This window comes from Dendropsophus ebraccatus, chromosome 5 (genome assembly GCF_027789765.1).
Source record: "Dendropsophus ebraccatus isolate aDenEbr1 chromosome 5, aDenEbr1.pat, whole genome shotgun sequence".
NCBI classification, from domain to species: domain Eukaryota; kingdom Metazoa; phylum Chordata; class Amphibia; order Anura; family Hylidae; genus Dendropsophus; species Dendropsophus ebraccatus.
Genome location: NC_091458.1, coordinates 158,200,003 through 158,222,403, shown reverse-complemented (window position 1 = coordinate 158,222,403; position 22,401 = coordinate 158,200,003). Strand labels below are relative to the sequence as shown.

At 45.7% G+C, this 22,401-nt stretch overlaps 2 protein-coding genes across 2 annotated transcripts; one reads left to right on the top strand and one right to left on the bottom strand.

The window, feature by feature from the left end:
• Nucleotides 1–1,653: 1,653 nt before the first annotated feature.
• Nucleotides 1,654–9,244, bottom strand: RSRP1 (arginine and serine rich protein 1). The gene is made up of 6 exons (XM_069971727.1): nucleotides 9,027–9,244; nucleotides 8,711–8,757; nucleotides 5,584–6,192; nucleotides 5,228–5,322; nucleotides 3,008–3,082; nucleotides 1,654–2,234 (listed from the first exon to the last, which is right to left on the bottom strand). Exons 1-6 carry the CDS (start codon nucleotides 9,083–9,085, stop codon nucleotides 2,067–2,069), a joined length of 1,053 nt encoding a protein of 350 aa, XP_069827828.1. The 5' UTR covers nucleotides 9,086–9,244; the 3' UTR covers nucleotides 1,654–2,066.
• LOC138793261 (glutathione S-transferase 3, mitochondrial-like) lies at nucleotides 8,682–20,588 on the top strand. Its single transcript, XM_069971728.1, has 5 exons — nucleotides 8,682–9,307; nucleotides 13,027–13,551; nucleotides 15,671–15,793; nucleotides 16,922–16,994; nucleotides 20,393–20,588. Exons 2-5 carry the CDS (start codon nucleotides 13,420–13,422, stop codon nucleotides 20,491–20,493), a joined length of 429 nt encoding a protein of 142 aa, XP_069827829.1. The 5' UTR covers nucleotides 8,682–9,307; nucleotides 13,027–13,419; the 3' UTR covers nucleotides 20,494–20,588.
• Nucleotides 20,589–22,401: the final 1,813 nt, after the last annotated feature.

The window sequence follows — 22,401 nt, the reverse complement described above, 5'->3', positions numbered from 1 at the left end:
AACAAAATGAGTTTTTCCAATTTCACCACACTTTGAATCTTTTTCTGGTTTCGCAGTGTACTTTATGCAAAAATTCAGCCTGTCATTGCAAAGGCTCTGTCCTTAAGGGGTTAAGGAGAACCACCTAACACTTGGGCCCTACCCGAGATGCTGACAGCGTGCTGTAGGTGCCGGGCCCCTTGTCAGCGTGATGCCTTGTGTGACTGCGTCCATGGAGCGGATTCTTAATCTTAAATTCTGTAATGGAGACAGTAGTGGTTTGGCGCTTCGCCATGAATACTTCCAGGTGGCCTCCTGCTTGCTCTCATCACCATGCATTGGTTTTAGCAGGCGCTCAGGCCGCTTGCTTCCTGTAGTCGAGGTGCAGACACCGTAGACCGGAGGAGCAGCGCCCTCAGCACACGTCCAGTCTACACCAAACTTTGTTTCATGATATATCCGCTCCTCCTCCACACGCTTTGCTTATCCAGGGTCTGCTAGTGTACTCTCTCCTCCAATGCCAACCACACACTCAGAATCTAAAGAACCAGTATGTCTCCACTTTATAAAGATGTTCACCTGGTCCTCTTTACCTGGGTCTTGTTGGTCTCGACAGAAGTTGCGTTTGCCTTTCTGCTATTCCGTGTATCATGACCTGTGCCTGCCACCATCTGTTTGCATTGTCTGCCCTGATCCTGTTTTATGTTCAGCTTTGATGCTGTCTGATCTCTGGCATCATGCCAATCCTTTCATTGACCAGACTCCCTGACTGCACTCACTTAGCCTATTCTACAGAACCTTATGTTGGCACCGATTCTTGAGCAATATAATTTTCTTTTTTTTAACCCCACCAGGCACAGTGCAGAAAAAAAAAAAAAAAAAAAAAAAAAGGGTCCTGGTCAGACAGCCCCTCAACACCCTCACAATGCTACTGAGGAAAAAAGTAAATAGCTTTAGACCTGCCAGTGAGTTCCATCTAATATACCTGACCCTGATGTAGCTTATCTAGACAAGATGAGCAAACATTGGGAATAGTAAGGTTTGATCAAACGCGAACCTTCGTCATTTGATTCCTGATGCCTTCCCGTTCTGTGAGGAAGGTGGAAACCGCCAGAGTTCTGCTTGGAAAAAAAAAAAAGATACAGCCTAGGTAATAGGTCATTAGGAAGAGGTCAGAGCCTTGAAGTGCATTTGGATAATACACATTCTTTCAGCTTTGGTTGGAATATCAATCCTCTCCAGTCATAGCTGGGGCCCAACACAGCTACATGGACATATGGCACAAGTCCTGCCATGTCTTACACTAACCCTACAACATTCATGCGGCTTCTACATGGAAAACACAAATCCCAGGTCCAACTCAGAACAAGGCTACCTTCCGGCCAGTGTACAGGAACTGGGCATCATTTTGCAATGACTGCGCCAACACTAATTGGGGTCATGTTAAAAAACCCTGCGCCAACACTAATTGGGGTCATGTTAAAAAACCCTAAGTACCTGCATGTACATCAGCTTTAAAGTCTGCACCTCAGACTGATCTCCAAACACTATTCCTGCTGTAGTATTCCAGAAATTTTCCCGTTTTGATACACCAAAATACGTACAATTGCCAGGTGCGGCACCAGAACTCAGTTTTGACTGTAGTAAAACACAATGCAATTTAGACTAGACAACTGTATTGAAAATACATCTTTATTAAACTTAGGAAAAACAGTAATTTTCTCTTCAAAGTAGTGTAGTTATAGTATGGAGGGAGAAGTAAACTAATATACGATGAGTATGAACATTATAGCTTGATCACAACAAAAAGCAAAAGTTAGATGAATATCTTCTCTCCAAACAAAAGTATACATCTTATGTACAAATATTTACAAAAAGTTATATGCTTCCCACCTGACCATCGTGTGTCCACCTCGCCTTAGGCCACATCTGAAAAATAAGACCCAATATTCAATAACTTACTGTATAATCCACCCTAAAGGTCTGTGTAAAGTATCAACACCCCCCTCCCCATATAAACATTCCCAATAGAGGTTATAAATGTACAAAACTGGGGGAGAAAGGGGGGGGGGGGGAGAGAAAGCCATCTATCGTGCTCTGCTTGTGTGCACATGTTTTGGAGATAAACTTTTAGAGAAGGACTTTGCGTCGCTGACCACAGGACGCCAGAGCGCATAAGGACTTCTAGGCTTGAGCTCTGTTCCATGATCTTGGAGTGTATTTCCTCCTTTATCTTCCATTTTTGTATTAGAAGTCTGTAAGACAAAAACATTTAAATATATTTAACATGTTAACGAATACATTAAATATATTTAACATGTTAACGAATACAGTATCAGGAGATAGTCACATTACCAGACACTGGAAGACTAGCGATTCTGCGGCAAGTTAACTCCCCCCCCCCCCCCCCCCAGCACCCAAGAGTCACAAGAGCCAGGAACCTGGTTAAGGCCTCCTATCTAGTCATGATTTTGCACCCCAAAAATTCAAGGGTATTCTCAGTAGAAAGCAGGGCTGTGGAGTGGATGAGTTAAAGTCAGAGCTAGTTTTGTCTCCAGTCGGAAAAAAATTTACCAACTCCAGCTTTTGCTCAAATATATTTTTACAAGCAACATTCTAATAGGACACTGGCCTATACTGCCGGACCGATACTGACCCCAGCCCCACAGGCGTACTGACATCTAAGGACTGTACACCTATGGGGCGGGAGGCAGTGCGGTGGGGAGCGGGACAGATCGGATCTGGGGCGCTTAGGAGGTCTGACCAGGGGTCCGGACAGCTGGCCTCCGCGGTCCGGGTTCGGACCGCGGTCCGCCAGTTGAGAGCCCCTGCTGTAAGACATTAGGGAGAAGCTGCTGAGCCAGTGTGATAATAACTCCCCTTGTATATGACCAGCCATTTAGGAAGGAGCAGGAGTCCAAGTCGGGAGTCGGTCCTGATAAAATTCAGGAGCTGCGGCTTACAGACTCCACAACCCTGGTTGAAAGGTAAATGAAATTAAAAGCAAAATCTGTAAGGAGTTACGCACCTGTAAAGTGGAAGATCTGTGAATGCTCGAGCGCTCACTGCTGCCAGATGATCTTTCTGATGAAGTGGTGTGTAGCTATAAACAAAAGAAGAAAGATATTAAAAAAAATCCACAGAGCTACAATCTAAGTGTACAATGTTTTAACACATTTACAGTAATTGTCATTTTACTCTCATAACATAAGACTGGTGTATGAACTGCTGCCCCTCTGCACTTGCTGTGGGAATCTGCTAGTCAGTCACACCCAAGCAGAAGTTGCAGACAAGTTAGGGACGCGCTTACATCCTGCTGGCTTACTAAAGCAAATTGTTTTATGCCACAGAGGCAGTAGGGAGAGTGAAGTTGTCTGGTAAAGTCTTACTCACCCAGAAGGATATGCTGTAGGAATTCAGAATATGCTATATTAATTATCAATTAGTAAGGGGAAAACACTGCCTCAAGGAGACAAGAGAAAGCCCATAGACCATACAGGTCCACGATATGCCATGGTAAGGACTCCTCAGTATTCATTCATCATTTTAGCAGGTAATTTTGCAATAAGTGTTGATACTACACCTAGTTTTGTTCCCTTTAAAGCATCAGACATAAGTTAGTGACGGCATTCCAAAACGGTCAGAAAAAAAAAGTGATCAACTCGCTTTATCTATGAAGCAAAGGAGTGAGGTTTTCGGTGGTGCTCTCCCCTGTATCTTATGAGGTTTCGACAGAGACCCAAAAGCACCATTGATGGGAGCAGTGCTCAACACCTTTTACTACCTAAACAGCCATGAACTACATTGTCACGCAATACAAAATCAAGCAGGTACAAGTTGATGTCAGTGACCGGCACAATTAACTTATCTCCAAAGTGATGCAGGCCTCTTCTTCCATATTCTCAATCTGGAACATAGTTAATAGATTATGAAGGTTACCTGTACCCGGCTTGGGAAAACGACGGCATATAGAGTGAACTTTCTGAATGGTGTCGCTTAATTTCATATTGCACCCAGCTAGGCTACCTAGGATCACGCTGTCACAACAGGCCAGACTTGAGATGATTCATTTTGACCATGTATGTTATAGGGGGTTTTGCCCCAAGTCTAAAGTGATGAGTTAAATATATATTTCTAGTGAAGAAGCATTTCAGAAACTATTAGACTTACTAATCCCCCATGTTCCTGTATTGTTAGATAACCTGTTACCCTTGGTTATGATGCACTAAGGCACGCCCAAGGTTGACTGCAATCTCCAGGAAGTACTAGCAGTTGGTCTTCAACCGAGCCTGTAAGCAAGGGGGATTGTGGGAAGTGGATGAACTGTCTCATGGTAACAGCAGTGTCAGTTTAGAGGAAGCTAAATCCATGACAGGGGTGGAAGGTAGTTTGTGGTGCACATGTAATTCTACCATCTTTGCTTCATGGCACAACCCCTTTAAGCCACCGAGGACAAAACCCATAGAATAATTTGGTTATATTACTTTGATAAATTTTAGTTTTAAGTCTCTTAAGTGTCTCATCCTTCAAAAGTGACTGAAGGTAGCTGCCATAACCCCTGCTGTGGGATTCCTGTCACCCCCCACCCCTCCAACTGACCAAACCAAGGTGTAAACTGTCAGCTAGGCACAAGTTGACACCCCCTTGACAATCTATAGAATGCAATGACATCCACAGATCGTGGGGATCAAAAGAAAAACCCACATGGGGAGGGTTAATACAGGCACTGATATTTTTTGAAGGGGGGGGGTCAAGCCATTTTAAAAGGGACGAAACCAGCCAATATGGGGGAGGGGTGAATGAGCTCCTACCTGTTCATACACAGATTGCACAAGAAAAAAAATTTGAGGGTGTCAAGGGTGAATTGGTAGTGAACAGTACACAGTAGCACTAATATTCACAACCCAACTCAGGTTACCATAGAACCAATCTTGGCACGTCACCCACATAACCATAACATTACCACCTGGTTCTCATCCACAAAGGCTTGTTTTCATATTCTTTTCTATGAAGATAGAAAAAGCATTTAAACTGAATGGTTTGAAAATAGAAAATGAACAAGTGTTACCAGAGGTATTCTGCAGATCTCATGGTAGAACATAAGACAACTTGTCAGGCATAAGGGATGATGTTGTGTTCCCATTTACTATATCACCTGAGACCAAGACTGCATGCAAAGTCTACCTTTAAATGGGCAAATCTATTGTATGTCTCAGTGTTGTGATAAGACATTCCCCAAACTTCTTACCTCTGGGCTCCTCTTCAGGCTTTCTGGCAGCTCCACCTCCTTCCCGAGGGCTTTTTCTGCATTCATTTTTGCGATTTCTAACAACTTCAGTTTTTCTACGAATATAAAATGTATAGCTATAAATAACTATTCTTATGTTTTAACTTGCCTCAAACTCAGTGTGAGTTCCCCCTATCGTAATGTCAGAAATGATGAACTGGTTAATCTATGAGGCACAGGTGCCACCACACTGCTAACCGTGCGTGCGCTGGTGTCAGCACCTTAAGATATTACTGCCATCACATTGTCACTATAAAAGACACTAACACTTAAAAAAGCCTAAGTTTTTAGTACTGCTAGGCTTCCAGATTTCTTACCTTTTTCACTTAAACGCAATGGTGTTCTACTGCGAGAGCGGGTTCTTGATCGACTTCTGTAAGACCGGTAAGTGGGAGAATACCGACGACGAACAAAGCCGTAATATCGTCTACCACGGGAGTGGGATCTGCTTCGTGAATAACGTCTTCTATGATAAGAAGGAGAGCGGCTACGTGACCTATATCTAGGTGGAGATCGGTAGTATCTTCTGTATGCAGCAGAATATCTTCGCCTCTGTCGAGGACTGTAGGATCTTGAACAACTTCTGGAGTAACTTCTCGAGGAGCTTCTGGAGTAAGATCGGCGACGAGAATAAGACCTGGAGCTTCGTCTACTTCTCTTCCTCCTGTATCGTCTATCTCGTGAGTGAGACCTGCTCCAGCTTCTTGAGTGACAGGACCGTGAAGAGCTGGAACTAGAGCTTGAACTGCTGGAGGAGCGCGAAGACCTGCGCTTAATGGAGTTGGTTTTAGACCTTGACCGAGATTGACGATCGTTTGGAGAGTTTAAGGTCAGATCATCCATAATATTAGTCATCTCTTTCGTCCTCTTGTTGTTTGCCTCATTCTGATACACATCATTAGAGTTCTGCTCATCAATAGCTTTGACTGGTGGGGGAAAATAAAGTATATACACAGCTACAATAAGTGTTATTCCAATTATCAGAAGTCACGACAGCGTAAAGATAGCCATTATGAACTATACCATAAACTCCTTATCCTTCCCCCCCCCCCCCCCCCCCCCCCCCCCCCCCCCCCCCCCCCCCCCCCACACACACACACACACACACACACACACACACACACACACACACACACACACACACACACACACACACACTTGGGGTGCTACTGCTACTCCACCCCAAGAGGCGGCACCGGGCACAGTCCGTAACCTCCACCCTCTGAAAACCAATATAGATATAGAACAGTCTAAATAGCAGATTACTCTGATCTATTCATGAGACATCACCAGAGAACACAGCAGCACCATCAACTCTGTGGCTGCTCACCAATGCAATGTAGACCGAGTTATGCCATAGGGAGGGGCAGTAAGCCAAGTTAAAGATTTCCTATAACCCCATTAAAGGGATTCTGACAGCACTGATGTTGGGTATGGGTATGTTCACACTGAGCAAAAGCAGTGGAATCCCACCTGCCTAAGAGTCAGTGTCTCTATGGAAGGGCTCAAGCAACTCTGCTTACATAACTCTCTGCTCAAAGAATTGACATGTAGGAGCAAACGGACACAAGCTTTTCCATTGAGACACTGACAGATGGGATTCCGCAGCAGAGGTCTGTCGCCTTTACTCAATGTAAACATACCCATATGCATGTATCACACCAGCAGCACATACCTTCATCGCTGTTGTGTGATCAGGCATTTTTGCATTATAAAACAAAACACGTTCTTTACCCTGGTCTGATGGTGTCAGAAAGAGTCAAGTGTCTGACACCATCAGCCCCTAACCCACTCTGGCCCCTGCTAGATCTTCAGGTGCCCCCCTCCCCCATAATGACTAGTTACATCAGCAGTGGGGCAGGACATCAGTGTCACAGACCCATCTCTGACTGTCACACCCCAAAGAAAGGTTTTTGTTTTTTTAGAAACACAAGTACTGAATGTATATCTGTGCCGTCAGTTTCCCTTTATAGGGAAACTCAAGCGAAAACATTAAAGGGAACCTGTCACCCCCCGTTCCGGGGTGACAGGCTCCTGACCCCCCGCTACAGCCCCCTATACTCACCTGATCCCGCTTCTGGATCCGGTCGGGTCACAGATCTCAGCCGCTGCAGCCCAGCACGCGTGTTGAGAGATGAGTCCAACGCTCATAGAGAATGACAGGAGTCCAGCGCTCTGTCATTCTCTATGAGCGTTGGACTAATCTCAGCTCACGCGCACCAGGCTGCAGCGGCTGAGATCTCCGGGATCCTGTCACCCCGGCATGGAGGTGACAGGTTCCCTTTAAATTCAGTTTCTTTGAAAACACTCTAGTCTTACAGCAGCTGATAAGTAGTAAGTAGAGATGAGCGAACCTCAAGCATGTTTGAGTCAACCCGAACCCGATCGTTTAGCATTTGATTAGCGGTGGCTGCTGAAGTTAGATAAAGCCCTAAGGCACTTCCTACAGTACATTTACTACTAGAGATGAGCTGTAGATGTACTGTAGGAAGTGATTTATTCTCTCCAGTCTGTCACAGTGCTCTCTGCTGCCACCTCTGTCCATGTCAGGTACTGTCCAGAGCAGCAGCAAAACAGAAAACCTCTCCTGTTCTGGACAGTTCCTGACATGGACAGAGGTGGCACCAGAAAGCATTGTGTCAGACTGGAGAGAATACACCACTTACTGCAGCTGATAAGTACTGGAAGACTGGAGATTTCTTAAAATTAGAATTTAAAAGTTAAAGGGGTACTCAGGTCTACATGTATTTTTAGTGTAAGACTGGGGAGGATATAAACGCCGTCAATTATATCCACAATTCCAGCGCTGGGTCACAGATCGCGCTGCACCATTCTCCCATCCCACTTCCTGGTCTGAGCTGCAGCTTAAGTAGCGACATCTCAAGGCCGCTCAGCCATTCAGCACTTGTAGCGGGGTCCCGCCTCGGCCACTGAATGGCTGAGCTGCCTTGAAACATCACATCTCCAGCCGCAGCTCAGACCAGGAAGCAGCAGCACCCGAAGCCGGGGAGGTAAGTGACCGGCGGAATCTATATCCACTCCCTCCCCGGCCATACTCTAAATACACACCTAGCCCAGAGTACCTTTTTTATATTGCTTTCTTACACATTAGAAAGTTCTTTTGCCAGAGTTCCCCTTTATGTTGTGTGGTTACCTCACACACTTTATAAGCCCCAGTAGAGCACCACACTGCAATGCAAGCTACCCCACCCAGAGCTTTATATACTATGTAACCATGAAGACTGCCAGGAAACCTGTGACAACTTAAAGGGGCTGTCCAGGCAGAGGCTCCAACTACAGTAAAGTGTTTCACCTCAGCTGCTGATCACAGCCCCAGCACCAGCCAGGGAGGAGGGGGTCAGGTTACTGTTCACAGCCACCATAGAACTAAATTAGAGTCCCTCCTTTCCCTCAGAATCCTGGTGACCCGGAGGAGATCCTCACCTGAGCTCTGGTCGTTGTAATTTCCATCGGTGACCGCAGCAGAAATCCTACAAAACAGAAGAAGAAACGCTATTAGTGTCACATGACCTCAGCACGAGCCTCAGAATATAAGAAAAACGCAAGAGATGCCAACTGCGTCACAGCTCCGCTCAGCTCACAAAATGGCGGCGGCTGCTGCCCGAAATGGCGCCCAGCCACAGCACAACTACAGGTATTGTGAGGCAGACGCCGCTGTCGTCGATAACCGATAATAAAGAGCGGCTCTGGGGCATAACAAGCACAAGGTATGAAAAATTAACGCGTCAGAAACACTTACGTGTTCCCCAATGAGTCATTTCCAGCGTCCGAGATTTCCAACTCGAAGGCCCGAGTCATGACGGACAAACGCTGAAGGTCGCAAAACACAGACACGAACGAGCGCTAACGCGGAGAACCGCACGTCCGAACCGCCTCAACTACACTGAGGAGAAAATTCTAGAGCCGCCGCTTTATCCTATCAGCGAGGAGGGCGGGAAGATGACGCAGCGGCTGCTGATTGGGGAAGAGTCTGCGTGTCCGCGCGCCTGATTGGAGGATTCCTCTGTCAGTTATTAGGAGGTAGGAAAGTTCTAGAAGCAGATACGAAGGCGTGGTGATGGTTGTGGTGACATGTGACCTAGTTATTAGGCGAGCGCGGCGACTCCCCTGAGTGGTGGGACATGTGTGTTGTGTATTGTGTTCTCATGTGGTAAGGACACAACTGCAGTATATCAGCGTACTCCTCATTATAGAGAAACATCCCAAACTACTGACCCTACACAGCCGCCATGTCCTGCCCATAATGTCCCATACTGTACTACTACACAGCCGCCATGTCCTGCCCATAATGTCCCATACTGTACTACTACACAGCCGCCATGTCCTGCCCATACTGTACTACTACACAGCCGCCATGTCCTGCCCATACTGTACTACTACACAGCCGCCATGTCCTGCCCATACTGTACTACTACACAGCCGCCATGTCCTGCCCATAATGTCCCATACTGTACTACTACACAGCCGCCATCTCCTGTCCTCTCTATCATGTCCCATACTGTACTACTACTACTACTGACCCTACACAGCTGCCATCTCCTGTCCATCATCTCCCATACTGTACTACTACTACTGACCCTACACAGCCGCCATCTCCTGTCCAACATCTCCCATACTGTACTACTACTACTACTGACCCTACACAGCCGCCATCTCCTGTCCAACATCTCCCATACTGTACTACTACTACTGACCCTACACAGCCGCCATCTCCTGTCCTGTCCATAATGTCCCATACTCTAGTACTACTGACCCTACACAGCTGTGGGGAGGTGCGGGGGGGCTTCCCGAGTGATGATTTGATCGTCTGGGCAGCCCATAGCAAATAACAGTGGTCTGCTGCCGCGCTCCTATTGCATGGGGTGACGGCAGCAGATCGTTGCTATATTTGTCTTTGTCTTTCAACATGTTGAAAGGCAAACGACAGCAACGATCAGCCGACAACAATCATGGCGGCTGATCGTTGCATTCTATTACACAGTACGATTATCATCCGATATCGGCCAATAATCGTTCCATGTAATAGGGCCTTTAGCCTCTAGGTGCACCGCTATGCTCACCTTCTAGCTCCATTACCAATGCCTTACTTCCCCAGTAGTGACAGAACTGAATCCTGCTTTGAGATCTGAAGCTTTCCCAGTGACAATACCGGGCTGCCGAGCCTTGTTACTGTGCGAGCGCGAGATCTCAGCAATGGATTTTACTACTGTCACCTTAGGCCATGGAAGCCTGGCTACCTGAGCTGATGTACAGGCATCACAATGCATTTTGGGGGACATTTATTAAAACCAGTGTAAGGCCCCCTTCACACGTCCGGAAAAACCATCCGGATTTCCTGATTTCCGGACCCATAGACTTTAATTGGACACGGACACCCTTCCGGATTTTTCCGGAAGGGTGTCCGTTCCGGAAAATTGATCCGGAAAAAATAGGACATGTCCTATTTTTGTCCGGAATTCCGGCCCGGACGCCCCCATAGAAGTCTATGGGAGCGCCGGAATCACGGGCACTTTCCTGATGTGCATCAGGAAACTTCAGCAGCACCCCATGCTGCCGCCCCCCCCCCCCCCCCCCCCCCCCCCCCGGGCCCGGACCTTCAGCGGCACCTGCCCACCCTGTGCCCGGACCTTCAGCGGCACCTCCCCCCCCCCCAGGCCCGGACCTTCAGCGGATGCCCCTAGGGTCGGGACCTTCAGCGGCACCGCCGCCCCCCCCCCTCCTCCCCGTGCCTGGACCTTCAGGCACGCGCCCACCCCGTGCCCTCACCTTCAGCGGCACTTCACAGCAAGTTAAGATTACTCCATGGCATAAACCGTTATATAAACCGTTAAATAGAGATGAGCGAACCGGGTTTGAGTCGATCCGAACCCGAACGTTCAGTATTTGATTAGCTGGGGCTGCTGAACTTGGATAAAGCTCTAAGGTTGCCTGGAAAACATGGATACAGCCAATGACTATATCCATGATTTCCACATAGCCTTAGGGCTTTATCCAACTTCAGCAGCCCCCGCTAATCAAATGCCGAAAGTTCGGGTTCGGATGGACTCCAGCATGCTCCAGGTTCGCTCATCTTTAGTTATAAATAAGGCAGGCCATGTCTTGCCTTGCTGCACCATGCCCCAGCTTACGCCTGGTGTATGCCATGGAAAATACAAGAATCTGCACCTTTTCCGTGGCATACGCCAGGGGCACATGTATGATAAATATGCCTCTCATGGTCTAAATAACAATAATAATAAGTATGCTTTAAGAAAGGTACATGGTCATCAGTGATAAAGTGTTATCCTATACCACCAACTTAGCCAGACCGGATACATAAGCCGTGCAAATAGTTTGGCAGCACAGGGCTGCAGGGCAGTGGAGGTGCCCACTCATACAGCAGTTCAGCACAGACGTTGGGGTCCACCAAAGAGCAGAAAAAAAAAAAGATTACACAGTGGCAGTTGTGTTAAAGACAGTATTCAGGGGTCAGAGAGGTCAGTGCTGACTTCAGAGGAGATAGCCCAGTGATGTAGCTGTAAATTAACTCTTTGTTGTCCTGTTTTGGTGCCTCATCTCTCTCCACCCCTCCCCTCTCCATAAGAGAACCATGAAGACGGGGGAGAGCTTCAAACTGCTTTTTCATGATAAAAATGCATTTTTCAGCTAATAAACCCAACTACAAAGTTTCTTAAAATTGCCTATACTATTGATTTCTGCAAAAAAAAAAAAAATGAATAAACGACAGTGACACTTTAACCTCTTAAGGACATATGCCATACTCGTACGGCATATGTCCACAAGAGGAGTTCAGAGGGGGGCCGCCCCACAGCCCCGCTCTGAACTGTCACGATCCTGACTGCTATCTGCAGCACGGGATCGCGGCTATTAGCTGGAGCGGGCTGATCGTCACTCCTGCTAATAAACACTGTTAGATGCAGCTGTCAAACATGACAGCTGCCTCTAACAGTGTTATTTGCAGTCCATCCCTGATGTCTAATGGCAGGATCCCCCCACGATGCGATCGCGGAGGGGGGGATCCCTGGGTCTAATCGGGACGGGCCTCAGCGTCTGGAATGACGCTGATCCCGGCTCGGTATTCTATTCCAATGGTCTGCAGCAGACCATAGCAATAGAGCACCGATCTCATGGATCGGTGCTGTGTTATAAAGCTACACTGATCTCTATGAGAGATCAGTGTAGCGGTATTAAAAGTCCCCCAGGGGGCACTTCTAATAACTGTATAAGTTAAGAAAAAAATTGTTTTCATTAACAAATAATCCCCTCCCCTAATAAAAGTCAGAATCACCCCCCTTTTCCCATTTTATAAATAAAAATAAATAAACATGTTTGGTATAGCCGCGTGCGTAATCGTGCGAAGTAGTAATTCATCACATTCCTGATCTCACACGGTAAACGGCGTAAGTGCGAAGACCTGCCAAAGTGCAAAAATTGCGCATTATTGGTCGCATCAAATCCAGAAACATTGTAATTAAAAGTGATCAAAAAGTCGCATAGACACAATCAAGGTACCAATAGAAAGAACACATCAAGCCGCAAAAAATTACACCTTATTCAGCCCCATAGACAAAAGGATAAAAGCGTTATAAGCATAGAGCAATTTTAAGGAACTTTTTTTTTTCTGTAGAAGGTTTTATTCTTTTTAAAAGCCATCAAATAATATAAAAATTACGCAAGTTGCATATCAACTTAATCGTACCGACTTGAGGAACATGTATAACATGTCAGTTTTTCCATAGGACAAACGGTGTAAAAACGAAAAACGTTTTTTTTTTTTGTTTTTTTATCACGCGAACATGCAGCGTGAAATCCACCGTGATTCTGTTACGTGTAAAGCTATCCTCAAACTGAAAAATTCTATGGTCTCTAGCTGTGACTGACAACAAGTTGTGAAATGAAGAACCGTATATTGCTGACTCATTGTGAACTGAGATTCCTAGTACTACTGAAGTGGCCTTTAGCATAGAACTATAGCAGCACAGATAAGCATTGAAGGGTGGGGGCCCCAGAACGCTCCTCCCTCCTCCTCTATAAGGATCGGGCCAGTGAACAGAGGAGAATCCCAGCATTGTGTTACCAGTGCAGTCCCAGACTCCCAGTATCCACAGGAGCCCTCAAGCTGCAAGACCAAGATGACCGCCAGCGTGCATGAAATACTTCCGCAAAATTTTGCCTATGTGATCCTCACCTTTATCTACAGCTTTGTTGTCATCACGTACCTTGGGGTTAATGTGGGAAGAGCAAGAAAGAAGTATGGTGTCAAGGTATTGTAGTGCTATGAGTTCCTGTTTAGTCGTGTTTTGCAGCAGAACGCTTGTGACTATGTGATGTATTTTATGCTGTGTGGACATTGTGTACAGCTTTGTGCTCTGCAGTTGACACTACGTAAGTTTCGCAGAAATCATGGCCGTTGTTACAACGGCCGTGATTTCTGCGGTACTTACGTAGTGCTGCAGGCTGAGGGAATTCCGGCGGGAGTGTATACATATAGTATACACTTTGGCTGGGATCCCTAGCGGCGCCATAGAAAACTGAAATGTATGTTTTCTGCAGCCGCTATTCAGTAAATAGCGGCCACAGAAAACCCTGTCAGTTCATCTATGAAGCGAGCGGTGCTGTGGGGAGTTCTGATGCGGGCACGCATGGATGCGCCCACATCACCCCTTTAAGTGTATTCATGGTTCATGTCGAGGTTTTGCCACAACAAAGACCCCATCTGCATTGAGGATGACTGTAAGTCCGTGTAATTTACATAACTAATGATTATAGGGTTGGGCACAACCCTTTTTTGTGCAAAGTCATTGTCCATTGAAAACCTTTGTATAGTTTATAAGTTTTTGTAGAAGGTGGGAAGACCAGTTCACCTAGTTGTAATACAAGACGGTAGGAATACAATCTCGGGCCTCATGTGCATGGTCATAGTAGGGTAAGGCCACACAGGACGGAAATAATGTGGATTTTACCTGCAGGTTTGCCCAGGTAACATCTGCAATAGCATTGACCAGTGCACAGTCTGATGGTTGTTTATAAAAGTCTCCTAGGAGGACTTAAAAAAGATGTACCTAATGTTACATTCACTTTATTTTATATTTTTTTACAGTAGTAGATTGATGCAGGGATCCCGGTGGCGTGGTGCTATTCTTGAAACACCGACCAGTTCCCATGCTCGGTGCTGTTTCTTTGGCCGTGCACTGACTGTATGCACTGGGGGCGGGCCTGCTGCCCCCCCAGTGGGACCATACCCCCTCCCCCCTGTGACACGGCTCCATTGATTTTAATAAAATGAAAGACCCGTTCCTCCTTGGCTCCTGCACCGCCACCGGTGTCTTAACGATCTGTCCTGCTGTGCGACCACTTTTAAAGGGGTTATCCAGCGCTACAAAAACACGGCCACTTTCTTTCAGAGACAACACGACTCACTTCAATGGAACTGTGCAGCAAAACCCCGCCCAAGCTGGAGATAAGAGTGGGTCTGTCTCTGGAAGAAAGTGGCCATGTATTGTAGCACTGGATAACCCCTTTAAAGGGAACCAATCAGCCCGTTTGGGCTGATATAGTTCCCTTGAGCATTGTATAAAGCACCTGGAGCGGCCCCTGCATGTACCCCCTGCCGCGGCCGGTACGTGCAGGGGCCGCTCCAGGTGCTTTATACAATGCTCAAGGGAACCATATCAGCCTGATTGGTTCCCTTTAAGTCCTGTTGTTTCCCATCCCGAGAGTATAACACAAAAAAAAAGAGCCCCTGCCCGGAGTACCCCTTTAATGGGTAAACATGATGTGCACTACAATATCACTGTCCCTCTGATCTTTATTTCATTTTACTTAAAGGGGTACTCCGGGCTATGTGTATTTTCAGTGCAGTTCAGGGGTGGATATAGAAGCCGCCGGTCACTTACCTCCCTGGTTCCAGCACCGGGTCCCGGATCGCGCCGCCCCATTCTGCCGTCTGGCTGCCGCTTCCTGGTCTGAGCTGCGGCTTGAGACGTCACATCTCAAGGCAGCTCAGCCATCCAGCGGCCAAGGCGGGACTCCGCTACGAACCCTGAATGGCTGAGCTGCCTTAAAAAGTCACGTTTCAAGCCGCAGCTCAGACCAGGAAGCGGAAAGGGAGACCGGGACGGCGCGATCTGGGACCTGGCGCGTAATAGCACAGGCAGCGAGTGGGGAACAAGGGGGAAGCGAGCGCCAACCTGACAGGTGCTCGTTTCCCCTCAATATGGTGCCGTATAATGTCCAGCTCATAGGACCCCCACAGTTGATGGAGATATTTTTATATATGTGCGAGTCTTTGTTAGATGTTCTGGTCGGGGCTCCTTCTGTGGTTAGTGTAACCTGAGTTATTAATGTTGCTTAGCTTCTGACCATATGGCTTTCTCCTTACAGTATCCACAGATGTATTCAGACAAAGACAATGTTTTCAATTGTATTCAGAGAGCGCACCAGAACACAGTGGAGGTGTATCCATCGTGGTTAATCTTCCAGCTCATTGCAGGTCTCGCCTTTCCAGTAAGTAAAACCCAATGTCGCTGTATTACACACTGTCCGTTCTATAAATTCTTATTTTGGTCTGGATTCACACAACGGGCCTCAAGCGTGGAATCTGTTGGTTGTGTAAAGTAGCTGGCTCAGTTGCCCCTAGCAACCTATCAGATTGTACTTTTTTCTTCTTCACAGATTCTTTAGAAAATTAAAGGTGAAATCTGATTGGTTGCTAGGGGCAACTGAGCCAGTTTGATAAATCTCCCCCATACAGCTTATTGTCAGTAGGTTTATGGCGTCCTATCTCAGGGTGGCATAAACTAGTGACAGAGAAGCTGAGCAGGATGATGGATCACTTACATTGTTCTGTGAAGCTGATCCAGAGATCTCCTCCTGAATTACATGGACAATAAGTAGTTCTCTCCATTATGTGCATGAGCCCAGTATATGAGTCCAGGATATCCATGAGAAACAGAAAACTCCACCCACCAGCTGCTGATTTGCAGTTATCTATCCATTCTGTGTAAAGGCAGTCACCTGTCAATCAGCAGCTGGGGGGAGGGGTGTGGCAAGAATCCTATTCTCCTGCATATTAGGAGAACGGATGAACAGAATAATGTAAGTAATACACCGATCTGCTCTGCATTTCTGTCACTATTTTATACTGCCCACATTTAAGGCGGAATAAACATAGTGACAGATACCCTTAGAGCATTCAGACATCTCTCTAATGGCACGCTTACATAGGCACATCTATCCATAAGATTGCACAACTTTATTGAAAAGAATAGTAAAAAAAAAAAAAAAAAAACAATTTAATTGCCCTGATACAGAAGTTGCTGAGGGTGGCATTATTAGAGGATGGTCAACAACTCCTGTACAAGGGCGTTTTAATTGTTTTTATGGGTTAGGACATATGTTATTTCATTCATGCATCTTTTCATTATGTGTGTGTTTAGGCGGGTTTCTAACACAGCAGTTTTTTCGCCTTGGCTCAGAATCTACAGTGGCAGTTTTCCAAAAAAAATGCAATGTGTGAAACTATCCTCACCAATAAAGCTAATATATTTTTTTTATATATTTTGTGTGTGTGTATATATATAATGCTTTTTGGAGGTTTTAAGTGACTATTTTATTCTTATCTTATTTGTTTAGCTTTCTACTTCTGTTCTTGGAGCAATATGGGTGACCAGTCGTATTTCATACGCCCATGGATACTATACAGGAGGTATGTCTTATATAATCCGATGTAAAATACTCATTATCCTTTTTGGGTTCTCTGGTAATGACGGCCATATACTGTCCTCTTATACGTATACAACAACTTCTGTTAGATTGGCCCAAAATCTATGATCTGTTATGAAGAGTAAAGAGACAGTTGAGTTGGAATGACTGACATGTCAATTATTTCTGACCGTTGTTGCATTGAAATCAGTGCACAACGGACCTTGTTTGACACTCAATACAACCGCTGTTGTCTGTGCGTTGTGTGAACATAGCCTTAAAGGAGAAGTCCGGCCAAAATTAATTTTTGATATGTTGTTACTTATGAAAAGTTATACAAATTTCTAATGTACATTAATTATGGGAAATGCACATATAGAGCTATTTCCCTTAATTTAGTAGATCAGGAAGTGTTAGAATTCTCTCTGAAGAAGTGACGTCACGACCCAGGGTGTAATTCCTATGGAGTGTCCAGCAGGGGGCGCTCTCTATATAGAAGTCTATGGGACTTTATTGTTTCTATGGGTTTCTATCTAATGTAATGCAATGTTATGTACAGTGTGCTTTATTGAATGAATACATCTATGGAATACTTTGGGGAGCAAGTGTCCTTGCTCCCCAAAGTATTGCATAAATGTATTAATTCAATACATTCGGATATCACAGTAAGCCCGCCGATCCGCCGAATTTCCGCCGCATTCCCGCCGATCCGCCACACGCTGATCCGCCGCATTCCCGCCGATCCGGACCATATACATTGAACTACAGCTCCCATCATCTGCTTCTAGTATGAACAGGTGATGGGAGCTGTAGCTGGGTAATGGATATGACATGCCGCCGGGCGCAGGGGGGAGCCGCTCAGTACACAGGAGCGCTCCCCCCTCCTCCTCCTCCTTCCGTGATAACTTCCGCCTATAGCACTGCTGAGTCCCTGCCTGGCCGCCGCTCTCCGCTCTCATATACCGGCTCCCGGCATCAGCGCGGACACCAGGATGCATCGGGAGCCGGTATGTATGGGGGGGGAGAGCGGAGAGCGGCGGCCAGGCAGGGAGTCAGCATTGGTATAGGCGGAAGTTATCACGGAAGGAGGAGGAGGAGGGGGGAGAGCTGCTGTGTACTGAGCGGCTCCCCCCTGCGCCCGGCGGCATGTCATATCCATTACCCAGCTACAGCTCCCATCACCTGTTCATACTAGAAGCAGATGATGGGAGCTGTAGTTCAATGTATATGGTCCGGATCGGCGGGAATGCAGCGGATCGGCGTGCGGCGGAAATGCGGCGGATCGGCGGGCTTACTGTGATATCCGAATGTATTGAATTAATACATTTATGCAATACTTTGGGGAGCAGGGACACTTGCTCCCCAAAGTATTCCATAGATGTATTCATTCAATAAAGCACACTGTACATAACATTGCATTACATTAGATAGAAACCCATAGAAACAATAAAGTCCCATAGACTTCTATATAGAGAGCGCCCCCTGCTGGACACTCCATAGGAATTACACCCTGGGTCGTGACGTCACTTCTTCAGAGAGAATTCTAACACTTCCTGATCTACTAAATTAAGGGAAATAGCAGTATATGTGCATTTCCCATAATTAATGTACATTAGAAAATTGTATAACTTTTCATAAGTAACAACATATCAAAAATTAATTTTGGCCGGACTTCTCCTTTAAGCCCAGAGTGCAAGAGTACTGGTTTATGGGGCTGTCAAGTAAGATAACAACAAGATATTTAACACCTTTATCTCCCCTTTCCCCATAAATATGCACTGGTGAAAAATATAAAGTGTGCATTACAGTATTTTTTTTTTTTGTTTGTTTTTTTTTAACCATAACATGGTCAAAAGGCCAGGTTTTACCTCAATCAAGGGCCTTTTAAACAGGCTGATTATCGTCCAGGAGCATTGCTAGAAATGCTTCTTCGGTTGATATCGGCCTGTGTACAAGTGACAGGGATCATCTGAGGAGCAGTAAAACGTCCCATTCTCGGCTGACCACTTTTGCACTGTTGCAAAATGTATCATCGTTGGCCACACAGGGGATGTGCTGCCAATAGCAAAGGGAAACTGACAGCCTCGTTTTGCATATGTCCATGCTGTCAGTTTCCAGATACATGCATACCTTCTGTGCTGCTGTGTGATCTGGCATCCGCTCACAGTCCTTGGGCTGTATCTTTAGGCCAATGCCGCCTCCTCCAGATTGATTGACAGCCGGAGAGCAGGACGTGAGAGTCTGACAGCAAGATGTCAGCTCACAGAGCAATGCACTAGGTATGTTTGCACCGCATGCATCATCTGCTGTCAGTTTCCATGGCAGCACGAATAATAGAAGGATTGTGCAGCTCAGCCGCTCAATTTATTGCGCTGTGTAAAGACACCTCAATGAGTAGTGATCTCGCTGATCGCGCTCATCCTTACACGGCCCCATGTCAGACAATGGACTCTTAGGTTATAAACCTATTTTCAAGACTAAGGTAGAGAATTTACTAAAGTGTTTGTGACAGGTTTTATATATATATTTTTTTTTTTCTGTCCTTCACTATTTTTCGGTGTTTTCAGAGGGTTTTTCTGTGACTTTTCACCATGCCTGTCATTTTCTTGTTGTGACAGAAAATTCTAACTCCACTCATTGGGTGCAGTAAGAATCCACAAAACAAAAGTACATTGAAAAAATGTGTAAAATTCTTCACATTGCATAAGAATGAGACATTTTATTACAGTACTGTACTGTCCCCCAAAAGTTATACAAATCACCAATATACCCTTATTACAGGAAATGCACATAAAGTGCTTTTTTCCTGCACTTACTACTACATCAAGGCTTCACTTCCTGGATAACATGGTGATGTCCCTTCCTGGATAACATGGTGATGTCACTTCCACGACCCGACTCCCAGAGCTGTGCGGGCTGTGGCTGCTGGAGAGGATGATGGCAGGGGGACACTGAGGGACACAGGGCACTGGAGGGACACTGAGCATCCCCCTGCCATCATCCTCTACAGCAGCCACAGCCCGCACAGCTCTGGGAGTCGGGTCGTGACATCACCATGTTATCCAGGAAGTGACATCACCATGTTATCCAGGAAGTGACATCACCATGTTATCCAGGAAGTGACATCACCATGTTATCCAGGAAGTGACATCACCATGTTATCCAGGAAGTGAAGCCTTGATGCAGTAGTAAGTGCAGGGAAAAAAGCCCTTTATGTGCATTTCCCGTAATAAGTGTATATTGGGGATTTCTATAACTTTTGGGGGGTAATACAATACTTGAATAAAAGTTTCTTCTTCTTTAAAAAAGTGTGTGAAAAGGCAGCAAATACCACCTGAATGTCAACATAAAAAATGCAAATATGTCTGGTTTAGTTTTTTACTGTATTTTATCTATTCGTAGACCCCGAGAAGAGACTAAAAGGAGCTTATGGCTACATTGGTCTGTTTGGTGTTCTTATCCTGTCATTGGTTGCCGCCCTGCAGCTTCTCCATGTGGTTTAATGAGGAGTTTCACAATGAATGGAAACACTCTGAATTATCTGCTGGATTATTCTATTTTTACAAAACGAATAAAATGTTAGATTTACACTAAACAAGTCGCACTTAGAATATATTCTATTACATCTGCCTACAGAAAACAAGAGAATACCTTACTGGAGTGAAGTTACTCATATGTGTATTAGGCTATGTTCCCACTACGGAGAACAGGAATGGGATGTCCTATATCGGGGATAAGCGGCCGTCTTTTCATAATGACGGCCGATAATAGTGATCATGAGCAGAGACAAGCAAATTTACAGTAATAAACAAAGCAAATCGCTCTGTTATCTCTGCAATCCGTTCATCAGCCGGCTGCCCTTTAACTCTGTCGCTCTGGGGGTTGAGAAACTGGGAGAAGTTTCCCAGGACAAAATCCTTTCCGTGGGACATTGTCCGTGCATGGACTGAAATTCTGGAACTTGTCAATGCCCCCTAAGGCTATGTTCCCACAATTTAAAAATAAGAGTGAATTACGGCCGTTGTTTCAAAACAGGCTTTATTAATTATGATGATGATTAATAACAGACGTAACTTGCCTTAATTTTTACATTGTGGGAACATAGCCTAAGGGTCGTATTAAACGGGCCGATGATTTGATGTAAGCGAACGCCGATCTGCTAGAGCAGCACTCGCTTACTGAGCCCATATACAGCTGGATAATCCTGCAACAAGGGCTGTGATTATATATATATATATATATATATATATATATATATATATATATCTCTCTATCGCTGACGATGTTTGTGCAGCCCTAATACGTGTAAAATAATAAACTTATACACACCTCTCCTGGCTTCCTAATGTCCTGCTAGCTTTGGCCCGCTCCCCACAGTGTCTGAAGTGACAGGCCGCTTCAGACACTGTGACAAGTGGGCCTTTGGCCGTGCATCACTATTATACAAAACGATGCGTGCCTGGCTGCCGTTGATTTTAGGTCAGGATCACAAGACATGATCAGACGATGATTGTTGTCTATTATGGTGCGTTTACACAGGCAGATTTGTCTGACCAATTATAGAAGCCAAAGTCAGGAATGGACTTGAAAAGACAGGGAATCTCAGTCTTTCCTTTATGATATGCACCCTGTTTATAGTCTGTTCCTGGCTTTGGCTTCAAAAATCTGTCAGATAAATCTCTCTGTGTAAACGCACCATTACATGGAGAGATGATCTGCTGAATTGGCCTGATTCTGCAGATTATCTCTCTGTGTAATAAGGCCCTTAGAGTATGTTCACATTGCAGAATACGCGCCAGGTGTCCTCTGTGTGAAGTTCCGCCTGTCCCATAGACTTAGTGATATTCGCAATTCTTTGCGCACATGGCAGAATTTGCCAGTGAATATCACTGAGTCTATGGGACAAGCGGAACTTCTGCACGTGTTCCGCAATGTGAACATACTTTAAGGCTATGCTCCCACACAGTATATTGAAACCAAAACCAGGAGTGGATAGAAAACACAGAAAGGCTATGCTCTCACACTGCTAAAAGTTGAGTGGATGGCCATTATTTAATGGCAAATAATTACCATTATTTTAATACAATGGCCGTTGTTCTAAAATAGCGGTAATTATTTGTCGATATCACAGAATCTAACGTTATCCCCAATCCATAAGATCGGGAATAAATGTCTGATCAGTAATGGTCCAACCACAGGGACCTCACTAATCCCGAAAATGGAGGACAAATGTCCCACGAATATAAGGATCAGCAGCAGCCGCCATGGGGCCTGTGACCATTGCTGAGCTCAGAGACTGGAGGACATTATTTTGTCTGTGTGTACACTGACCCCCCCCAGGTTAAACTATAAAATGTGTATAAAGGGCCAGCTGACAGTGATGTGCTGCTTATATCACTAAGTAAACGTGG

What these genes read in the sequence shown, in the direction of transcription:
- RSRP1 (XM_069971727.1), bottom strand. Translation starts at nt 9,085, where the DNA reads ATGACTCGGGCCTTCGAGTTGGAAATCTCGGACGCTGGAAATGACTCA. An exon ending in TTACAACGACCAGAGCTCAG is followed by an intron (nt 6,193 to 8,710) that starts GTGAGGATCTCC and finishes TTCCCCCACCAG; the next exon opens with TCAAAGCTATTGATGAGCAG. An exon ending in GCCTGAAGAGGAGCCCAGAG is followed by an intron (nt 3,083 to 5,227) that starts GTAAGAAGTTTG and finishes TTTTGTTTATAG; the next exon opens with CTACACACCACTTCATCAGA.
- LOC138793261 (XM_069971728.1), top strand. Translation starts at nt 13,420, where the DNA reads ATGACCGCCAGCGTGCATGAAATACTTCCGCAAAATTTTGCCTATGTG. An exon ending in GAAAGAAGTATGGTGTCAAG is followed by an intron (nt 13,552 to 15,670) that starts GTATTGTAGTGC and finishes TTCTCCTTACAG; the next exon opens with TATCCACAGATGTATTCAGA. An exon ending in TTGCAGGTCTCGCCTTTCCA is followed by an intron (nt 15,794 to 16,921) that starts GTAAGTAAAACC and finishes TTATTTGTTTAG; the next exon opens with CTTTCTACTTCTGTTCTTGG.